Source organism: Hevea brasiliensis, chromosome 11, assembly GCF_030052815.1.
Source record: "Hevea brasiliensis isolate MT/VB/25A 57/8 chromosome 11, ASM3005281v1, whole genome shotgun sequence".
Classification (NCBI taxonomy): domain Eukaryota; kingdom Viridiplantae; phylum Streptophyta; class Magnoliopsida; order Malpighiales; family Euphorbiaceae; genus Hevea; species Hevea brasiliensis.
The window spans coordinates 96,466,447-96,477,998 of NC_079503.1; the positions used below are offsets into that span (position 1 = coordinate 96,466,447).

The following is an 11,552-nucleotide window of genomic DNA, read 5'->3' on the forward strand; positions in this document are numbered from 1 at the left end:
TTAATGCTTCTAGATAATTGAAGACGGATAGTAAAACATAATTTTGAAATTTATTATTTTTTTTAATATATTTTACTATAATCTGAGATTGATCCAAATGAATGTGAGAGTTTTATCATGGTGACCCTTTTTATTTCAAAATGAAAGAAACGATTTCTGCCACTACCTTGAATAATGATAAGTGTGAAACAGAATAAAAATAGGAAGCATCACAAAAGCAAAAGAAGAAATCAGCAGAGCAACCACGACTCAGGGCTGGCTACAGTTCGGTTTCAGGTTGGAATCGGAATTTGGCCAATAATTTTGATTCTAGGCTTAAAAGGATCGGATCTAAGGATTTCACTGTTATGATTACGGTTTTGGTCTTTAGTTTTAGTTTTGATTTCGGTTTTAATTCAGATCGTAATTTTTATTTTTGACTTTTTTAAAAGGAAAATTTTTAATTTTGGTCTAAACCAATTAATTTTAGTCTGATTCCAATCTAATTCAAACACAGTTTCAATCAATCCAAATTTAACTGATTTTCATTCAATTTCAATTTCGATTTCGAGTTGTGTTGATAATCCGATTCCAAACCGCGCCTCCAGCTTGAAAGCACTCGATGACCAACGCATGACAAAAGCAAGGTTAGATTATTATTATTTTTTTTAAAAAAACTCAAAAGGAAGGTTAGATGTTACAAACAAGGAAACAAAGTAAAAATATCATGTAAATAAAGCTTATAAGTAAAAAAATGAATGCTTATGAATAGGACAAGGTTGTTCCTTAATCACAATACTAAAAACATGTTGGTTAGATTTCTCCAAGAAAATAAAAAACATGTTGGATAGAATAAAATATAAATGGAATGAAATACAATAATTAAGAAAACCCTGAAAATTATTTTCATCATGTTTCATTATAGTTTACGAAACATTATGGATCAATTTATGGGTAAAATTTATCTAGTTAAAATGCATAGGCTCTCTTTGTAAATGACAAGATTAACATGATGACTTTCCCAATCGAACGCTCCAATTATGCAATATCTCAGGCTGGCCACTTCCATAAAGCACTTCAATAAGAACCCAACCTGCCACTTTCTTCAAACAGAAGCCTCCTCCATTGGTCCATTATAAAGCCAGCACTATAACCCACCAAGTTCCCTGAGAAAATGGTTGCATCCACTCCAGTTGAAATAGGTACCAGGGGCACTATAGGATCTCTGGTGAGGAAAGAAATTGAGTACTTCACCAAGATTGAGTTAGACAGACGCGTGAGCTCCGGGAAACCTCAGGAACAGATGACTGATATGGACTCCAGCAGTACTGGTCATTCAATGCCTTGTTTCTGGTCCTTGACACTGAACTGGAAAAGAAAGAAGCGAAGAGGCAACAACTCCGGATTCTTCCCAAGCATTTTCTCTTCTGTGAAAGTTGCAGAAACCGATCCACTTAATGGGATTCCTGGATTCAGTTATAGGATCCTCAAGAATGATGAGAAAGATAATGTTTAGGCAAATCTTAGAAAGAGCCTGAAATGATGAGAAGAACAATGTTTATAAATGTAGTGTGATCATTGGGCGATGCTTTTGCTGATTCTTTCACTTCAGGTCCATAACTTCAATACTAGTAGAATATTCTGTTGTCAGAATTTCTTCTCTATTGGGCTTATTTTTAAATAAATATTATCAGAGATGGAGCCAAGCACTGGGATCTTGAGGACAGATTTCCTGATATTTTCTTGCTAAACCTGTATAATTTGAAGTTTCTATTATGTTCTGAATTACATGTGCCACAAGGAAAGGGCAACAATTGCCATTCCTACTGTGTTGAAAACCATCCCATCAGCCATATGCTTTTTTTACTGGCTGGACTTGCCAAGCTTTGGCTTTCAATTCCAATCTTAGATTTTCAGGTTCTTCATACACATAGGAGAAAGACCAATAATGAAAGCTTTAAAAAAGAAAAAATTGTGAACTATTAACTTAATATTGTACAGGCTAGATGGACATATGTGGAAGTCTTGTTTTCTCTACACCTATGATCTTCATCAAGTGAAATTTCTCAGAACAATTGTTTAATTATACCCTGCATCCATTAACCTCACTTATCAAACCAGATTTTCCACCTCTTCTTCTCCGAAGAGATAATTCAAAGTTCTTGGACACTTTTCAGAGACATAAATCTTTGATTCTTAATTAGTTAGGAAAATATATTTGTTATGATGTGGCTTGTATTCAGATATGATTTCATCAGTCCAAATATGACTCGACTTGAAAAGTACACGCGTGTGGATCATATATCAAATGATGTATTGATAAGGGATAGAGACTAGGAGAATTTTCTGTAAGAACTTAAAAAGTTGACATAGAGCTTTCCCTGCAGTTCTAGTGCCAAATTTGATTATCTATTCTTCAAAACTAGTTGAGCTACAACAAATTCATCATTGCAGGGCTTCTATATTCATGAATTTAAAAAATACTATTAGTGGGTGGTATACATGTCTTAAACAATCAAGCCTGTTAGCAATTAGGAAGTCCTGGAGAAGAAGCTTGCATTTGATGCCAAAACTTATGGTTTTCTTGGCTTATAAAGTACTACTAAGCTTCCATGTTTCCTTCAAAATTTGCCTCTTTCACAGAGTTGACGTACTGAATGCTTTCCCTTGATGCACCATTATCAATTTTCTCCTCAGTCATTGGGCTGGCAAGAAATTCAAGTGCAGTCACTACATCTGCCATCACGGGTCTGACTTCAGCTTCCTCTTGGAGACACATGCCTGCAATGGCAAGAGCTTGATGCAGACTCTTAGTGGGGTAATCTCCACCAAGCAATGGGTCAACAAGTGCAGTAAATTTGTGTTTGTCTTTAAAAAGAGGTTCTGCCTGCAATATGGATATGAGGATCAATCCCCCAAGTTCCACATTTAGACTAAATGAATGCAGAATAGACTCTTGTCTGCATAATTTATAGAAGTAGACACTTCCTTTCAAAGACTATTCACATACCCAAGCAAGTAGATTCTGCTCTTCAGTTGGCCTTGAAGAATCAATGACTCTCCTTCCTGTAATTATCTCCAGAAAAACAACGCCAAAACTATACACATCAGAGCTTTTTGTCAGTTTACCTGTCCTTTGATACTCTGGAGCACAGTAGCCATAGGTGCCCATAACCCTTGTAGATACGTGCTCCTTTTCTCCGGTTGGACCTAACTTAGCAAGTCCAAAATCTGACAGCCTTGGATTGAAATCTGCATCTAATAATATATTGGATGCTTTGAAATCTCGGTAGATGATTGGTGGATTGCCTTCATGCAAGAATTGCAGTCCTCTCGCTGCTCCAACTGCTATTTTCATCCTAGTGTACCAATCCAATGGCTTCTTTCCTGGATCTAAATCTGGATAATAGAAAATGTTACCAACATTGCTTGAAAACAATTCTAGTTACCTTCAACAGATTTGAATGTTTCTTAATTGAAAATGACATTTGGACATACTAAGAAGGTGATTTTCCAATGATCCATTGGGCAAGAATTCATAAACCAAGATTCTCTGATCACCATCCACACAGTACCCAATTAGTTTGACAAGGTTGGGATTTTGAACCAGGCTTAACATAAGAAGCTCTGAGAAGAATTCTCTGTTCCCTTGCTTTCCATTCCTGTCAAGCTGCTTAATGGCCACAACCTACAAAACAATGAAACAAAGCATATATATATATACATAGTGCAAGATAACAAAAGCACAAGCGCTCACAGGGAACAAGAGACAACAGACTTGATGAATTTTCTCAATGTATCCTCTGTACACCTTCCCATATCCACCTTCTCCCAAAACGCAATGAGGATTGAAGTTCTCAGTTGCTGCAGCAATTTCTTTATATGAAAAGACCAGAGCAGAAACTTGTGCATTTTCAAATTTCATTATCTCCTCAGCAATAAGTTTCTGCTTCTTGCTGACTAGACATTGATATAAAATGATCAAATGAGAGAGTCATCCAAGAAAAGCCATTCTCAGAGAAATATGAAAATCTCTAGGAAAATATGCATATTCATGCAAATGCACAGACCTGTTTCTCCAGGAAAAGAAAAGAAAAAGAAAAAGAAAAAGAAAATAAAATACACAAACCAGTTTTAAGTGAAATGTTCTTGAGGAAGAAGGAAAATGAGTTTCCATGGTTATTGAAGTTCTTGGTGTATCTTACGGTCTGATCAAACGAATTCTTGTGTTCCAATTTACAGCAAGAGAAACAATTCATTCTCCTGAATCGCCTCCCTCCCTTGTTTTTGCTGATTTCTTTTTACCACCCATTTCTTTAAACTCATCCTGCCCCTCAAATATATATGCAATTATATACTATAACTAGCAATGGTAATAGAGATTTTGATTGAAGTGTTAAAGAAACTGAAGATCTCAGTAGAACAATAATTATACATTTTTCAGGTTAATTTTGGCATATCTAGTTGTCATCCTTTGCGTTTGTCCAGTGGTTTGTTTTCTACCCTTTGGTTTTGCTTAATTAACTTTAACCAACTCCCTCCTATAATTAGCCATGCCCATGGCAAGGAGAAGTCTCACAAGGCTTCCACATTTTCTACTGTGAGACAGTGGATTTGCCATGTTTGAGTTGGCAAAATTACACGTCAGTAGGATTAAATTAAGCTAAAATGAATGCCAATGACCAAAGATAATATTGGAGTATTTCTCATCCATAAGAAGTTTATATAAATATAATAGAGATTATTATTCTTTTTCTTTTATACAAAGGAGAGAATCACCTGAAAGGAACAAACTCACTGAATGCAAGGGAGTGTATCATGAATTAAAATACATTTACTGAAATGAACTATTCAATTTGTATAGGGTTATAGGGTTATGTGGTCGCTTTTATCTTGATTATTTATTAAAGGGTCTCCTTACTAATTTGTCTAGGTTCCTTCCATATTGTCACTAACTTCCATATTGTCACTAAAAATTGACAAAACACTAATTCCTTTTGATTGTCCCAGTATTCTACTATTGAAAGCTAAACCATTAGTTATCGCTTGCCAACAAACGTTGGAATTAAGGGCAGGAATTTAATAGACTCTCACATCTAGGTCTAAAAAAATTCTAATAAAAATTTAAATAGTTGAATTTTTTTATTGGGCTAATTAAATAAAAATACAATAAATACCTATGTTTAAATGCTGAATCCGTCCAACACTAACTCGGGAGCTAAAAGGGCCACTCTGTAAACATGTCCTTAATAAACCCACATTTAGCTCAAAAATTTCTAATAAAATTTTAGAAGATTGATTTTTTATTAGTCCAATTAAATTAAAAATTTAATGAGTCTATATTTTAATAATTTAAAATATTATTTTTTATTAGTCCAATTAAATTGAAAATTAGTGACCCATTTCTTTTAAATTTCTTTTTTTTTTGTTTTATGAAGGTATTCTTTTATTGTCCATTTTATTATTAGTGTTCGTGTTGTCCCTCCCAATAATGGTAACCACCATTAATTGATAACTTCCCCATCCCAAATACATAGACTATTATTATGTCAAACTAAGCATAACACTAATGTCATTTCTTTAGTTAGAAATGAACTCAATCTATTAAAAAGTTTTTGTTTTTCTAATACACTTTTATATTTGATATATACTTATAGAACTAATAAAAAAACATGAATACGATAGCAAATAAATGCTTACGTGGTGTTTCAGTCAAGCTCTTTCTTAGATGCCTACAAGAAAGAAAAAAAAAAAAGCGCAGTTAAGCAATCATGAGAAATTAAGTGAGCTTAAAAGCTATAGATACCACTTACACATTATTAGGATTCTAATCTCTGTTATGGATGAGCTTTCATATAGCGTCAAAAAGCATAATGGCATATATCAAATTTCTCATCTAATTCAATCTCAACTGCTTCAACAATTTTCTAGAATGAAAGTAAAACAAAATAATAGAAACAACTTTAATACATTCAATGAGCAACAGCAACAAAATTAAATTAACTAAATACATTAATGAGAATACTAAAATAAGACTAGGATATACTACTTGCAATACTCTCATCCAAATGATTATTGAAATGATATCTATAATTATGCCAAAAACTAATTGCTTCCACCCTCCTGTATTTTTTTTTGAACTACGACATTTTTTGTTCTAATATTTTATTCTACAGTTTTATTATCCACTTTCGCTGTTGCCTAACCACTACCTTGGTCCATTTTATATTCAAATACATCTCCAAAAGGTCCATCAGTTGGAAAAATCGTTAACTATTTCCACTTTACATGAAAAAATGCATCAAAAATATTTGTAAAAAAAATTCATTATTTTCCATACAAAATAAGTCATAAGTTCTTTCCAAAAAAATATGTTCATTCTTTATGATCCCAAAAGAATTAGTCCCAAAAAAACACATCTAAATCATTTTTGTGAAAGAAGCACTTGTTAAAAAATAAATAAATAAAATGCATGCAAGGCCACATAAATAAGAATGAAGAATACATCTTAAACATAAGAAAAATTATTAATTTGCCATAAATTTTTGTAAATAAATCATAAAATTAGCAAATTCCTCCAAACAAAATTTTTGTAAAAATCTTTGGATTTTTGATCCTTCACGCTCTATGTCTTTCTGTTAATATGTACTATTAGTGTGTATATCTTGTTATTGTTGTTATTTTATTGTTTCTGTTTATTGTTCTTAAATCATGGATTAATTTGCAGGAGCTAGAAATACACTCAAGAGTTTGGGAGAATTTATTGGATGCCTTAAAGAAATTTGAAAAACTCATTATACTTAAAAGAAGAAATTGAAGGATTATCAAATACTGCAAAAGATGAATTCATCAATATATCTTCGATCATCTTATAAAAATTTTTTATGCCTATGAAGTGCCCTCTATATCCTTAATAAAATAAAGAAACAAAAATATTTACTAAAAAAAGAAACATTAAACCAATTAAAATTAGAATTAAGATCTATTGCTTATATAATTCCCACATACTATCAATTAAATAGATAGGAAGTAAAAGCAAGTATTAAATACAATTCAAATGAGCTAAGAATATTCAAGAGCAAATCTTAAAGCCAATTTTAAAAAGAAAAATAACTTTTTAAATTACAAGAATATTAGTCCATTAATATTTTTTTAATTGAATCAATAAAAAATATCAATAAATGCATGCAGCATTTAGTTATAAGTAGCCAATGATGGATGTAATATTTAAACCTAAATATTTTATGACTATTAAAAATAATATATTATAATAATGTTATATTATATATGAAAAACTAAAAAAAAATTTATATATATATATATATATATATATATAAATCACGTGTTTATGTGACAAATAATCATTGTCTATTGCATGTTAAGATAAAAACTAGTTATTACTAAAAAAATTAAAAAATTAAACAATTGAATTGAATATATTAACTATAGAAATTATTACAAAAAATTTTAATATATAATTATACATAAAACAAATTGAATTAAACAAATTATACATAAATTATTATAAAAATGTTAAATATACAACTATAGATTGCATATTTTTTTTTCAAAAAGAATAAATATTATTTTTTTAAGTCATAGCTAAGGTTTCAAATATATATAAGGTCATATATATATATATATGGTTTCTTGATTAGTTGCAATTCTAAAATCTAAATCAAACCCACAATTAAAAATCTAAATTCTAAACCAAATCTAGTTTCAGAAAGAATCAAAACTCAATATAAAACAAACAACCAATCAAAATAGTAGCAGAGCATGGGAAACTTAAAGGAGAGAAGCAGAGCAAGGAATCTACTCACTTACGCCATGTCGCCACTGTTTGTCGCTGCTAGGTAAGTCATCTCCTCCTCCTCCTTCTCCTCTTCTAATGTAGCACAGGTCCAAGGCGAGGAAAGGAGGCTATGTTTTTAATATTTTTTTTCCTTTTTTTTTTTAAAGAAACGTGTTCCAAATGGAGAAATGCGTTTTTGACTTCTAGAAATTCCGGTAACAGCTCGGAAACATTTCACCGCTCTATCATCCCATTTCCATATCGGAATTGTTTCCGGCACACGCGACCCAATACCTTTTCCATCCCTGGTAGTTATGTGCTAGTACATAACTAGACTAATGGGGACGGAGGGCTAGTGTGGTTTTTGGTGGACTCCTTTTTGCTGCTGGTTCACTCTTGAATGGCTTTGCTAGCAAGATCTAGATGTTTATCATAGGTTGATTGTTACTAAGATTTGGTAGTGGTTGTGTTAACCAAGTATAATTTTTCTATTCGCTATCACTTTAGTGATATTTTTGCTTTGTTTTCATTTGTTTGTAGTCAGTTCCAATTTATCTCTCAGAAGTTACTCTCATGCAAATTATATTCTTAGAGATATTAAAAGCACTTACTTTAAGAAAAATATACAAAAATAAGAATTTTTAAAGATTTTATGAATATATATCCTTAATTAGATTAGAATTTCTAATTAAATTGAAATTTTTAAATTTCTAAATAGATTAAGATCTTCAATTCCTAATTAGAATTATACAAATATTAGACATACGTATAATGGTTCTCATTATTTTTTCAAGTTTTGTCATGATAATGCATTTGCCCATCCACTAATGTGCTTTCTTTTGTCCCCTCACACCATGAGTTAATGTGATATGATTTGACAATTTTTGAGAAAATGCCAATTTAACTGTCAATTTTTAGAGCACAATTTTCTCCTATCATTCACCCGCATGAATGTTTTGCAAAATCTTTTACAATTGACTTTTTTTTCAAGCATTATCTATGGAAAGTTCAATTTTATATTAGTTTGATAAATAATTTTTAATAAAATTATTATAAATGAATAATTTTTTTGATAAAATTACTGTTTATAATTTATTATAAAAGTTATTTAATTAATTTTATTTTTCACCTATGCAGTTTGTCAGTAAAAATTATAATACTATCATTTAATAAATTAACAACTAAAGCATTAGAAAAAAATATTTGAAAAAAAAATCCCAATATAAATATACTATGATTTTTTTTATATTTTTTTCTTTAAAAATATTTATAGTAATCGAGATTAATATAATTATTTAATAGTTAAAAATAATTAAAATGTAATGAAATAATTTTAAAGTTAGATATTAAAAAAAGTCAAATGAAGAAATTGAGAGAGTTCAACCAATTGAAATAAGAAGAAAAAGGGAATAAATTCTAATAAAAGTTTTATAATATGTTTTTTTTAAATATAATAACTCAAAATTTAGTTTTTATATGTAGAAGTAGGATTGACTACGTAATATATATATATATTGTGTGATTAATTTTATAATACTACAATTTACATTATTTTTTAATGAAAACATTATAGGTTGGTTTTAGTTTATTATCATTAAAAAATTATATTTTATAAATTCATGTCATTAAAGTATTTATTTATGAAAAAAATAAAAATACTTTTTACATTCATTTTATAATTGATTCAGAGTTGATTTGAATTATTAAAAAATATTTAAATAATATTATTTTTTATGTAAATATTGAATAAAAAATAATGGAAAAAAAATAAAATAAAACGAAAAAAGCAAGACAAAAATGCCAAAAAGTAAAATAGCACAGTTCAATTTAGAATTTGATTATATTTTATTTAAGTTAAACGAAAATATTTAAATAATATTATTTTTATGTGAATATTAAATAGTAAAAAAAGGAAAAAGAAAAAAATAAAAAAAAATAATATTTGAATAATATTATTTTTATGTAAATATTGAATAAGTTTAGTCATATAAAAGATTTAAAAAAAAAAACTAAAAGGAAAGAAATAAAAAAAAAAGTAAGGTTAAAAGGCTAAAAAGTAAAATAATACTTACACTCCAACATATTTAAATAATATTATTTTTTATGTAAATATAAATAATTTTAATTATATGAAAAATAAAAAAGGAAATAAATAAAAAACAGAAAAGCAAAAGAAAAAAAAATAAAAAAAGATGATAAAAAAATTTAAGGTTAATTTTTAATGCTGAAAATTTATTGATAGTATTTTATTATTAATAATATTTAAAGTGTCATTCAATAAGCCTACAGAATTTATATTAAGTTTACTCTCAAGCTATTTTCGGATAATAATGAATAAATTTGTGCAAAAAAAAAAATAAATTTGTAATTTATACGTTTTTTTTTGGAACATTATATGTAATCATTTTTAGTTGTGATAGTGGCATAGGACTTTTTTATGCCGCCAATTACCCGCATCAAAGTATATAAACCGACGTCGTATATAGACCACCAAGTGGTGGACATATTCTGCATCAACTTCTATCACATTTCTGTTATTTTATACCAGAAATACCCCACACATTACCCGCCCCAGATTACCGTATTACCAGCAACAAAGAGGACATTTTAGTAATTGAGCTATACCCCAAATCACTGTTCCCGTGAACAGATACTTAGGATTCAGCTTTAGTGTATATATATATATATATATATATATATAATAATGTTGACAAAAAGTCTTCGTTAAATGAACAGCAGCAAGTGCAAAAAAAAAAAAAAAAAAACAGCAGCAAAATTACGAGTCCAATAAATTTTATTTAATGTATACATGTTAATTATTTTTAATGATAAAAAATATATATTTATTTAATATTATTATATACATATTAATTATTATTAATAAATTTTATTTAATTTGATATACATATTAGAAATTAATCATTATTAATGATAAAAAGCATAATTTTTTGCTATTATAATTTATTAATATAGATATATATTAATTTTTCAAAAATTTTTATATTAAACATTAAGAAATTAAAAAATCACATTAAATAATTGATAATAATTAAATTTTTATGTTAAACATTAAGAAAGTAAAAAGTCAGGTATTAAACAGTGGTAATAATAGTTATAAAGGTACAATTAACAAATAAAAAAAAATCTAATACAGTGCAGTAAATTTATTTTAGAGACTAGTTTTATTATATTTATTATTATATAGATACAGATACATAGATATTAGAGATGCCTGTTTAATACATAACTACAGCTCATTCCCCAACAAGATATTTGCCTTTCTACGAATTCAAGACCAACACGTTAATAGTTGCAGCCTCTACAATGACTTCATTTTCCTAGAGTCACTGAGTTAAATCACCATTATTACTAACTTGCTAGTTGCTAGATGTAGTTGAATTTTAATCTTGATAAAATTTCTAAACAAAAGATGTGCTCATTTGAGCAAAATAATCATAATTCCGAGCCAATCAAGATAATCAACTTCCATTCCACTGCTCCCCAAGAACCACAATGCAATGGCTTGTAGTAGTAACTAGTAATCCACAGGCAGTCAAAGCTTATTTCTTAATCAGGAACCCAGAAATTCATGAACTATCAACCATAGCTAATTGGGCATGCGCCTAGTTACCGATGACCTAGCAATTTATTACCACTAGTCTCATAACAAAAGAGTACTGCAAAACAAGTTTAAATATTGATTCTTTTCTATAATTTGACTGCAAAGCCATATGATTTAATGAGCTTTGAACCTCTAATATAATCAACACCATGAAAA

At 29.0% G+C, this 11,552-nt stretch overlaps 1 protein-coding gene and 1 pseudogene across 1 annotated transcript; one reads left to right on the forward strand and one right to left on the reverse strand.

The window, feature by feature from the left end:
* The first annotated feature begins 1,153 nt into the window (after positions 1-1,153).
* LOC110633195 (uncharacterized) lies at positions 1,154-1,495 on the forward strand. Its single transcript, XM_021781701.1, has one exon. It carries the CDS (start codon positions 1,154-1,156, stop codon positions 1,493-1,495), a length of 342 nt encoding a protein of 113 aa, XP_021637393.1.
* Positions 1,496-2,288: 793 nt separating this feature from the next.
* On the reverse strand, positions 2,289-4,323 carry LOC110633224 (probable serine/threonine-protein kinase PBL23; annotated as a pseudogene).
* Positions 4,324-11,552: the final 7,229 nt, after the last annotated feature.

Coding starts and splice junctions, on each gene's coding strand:
- LOC110633195 (XM_021781701.1), top strand. CDS start 1,154: ATGGTTGCATCCACTCCAGTTGAAATAGGTACCAGGGGCACTATAGGA.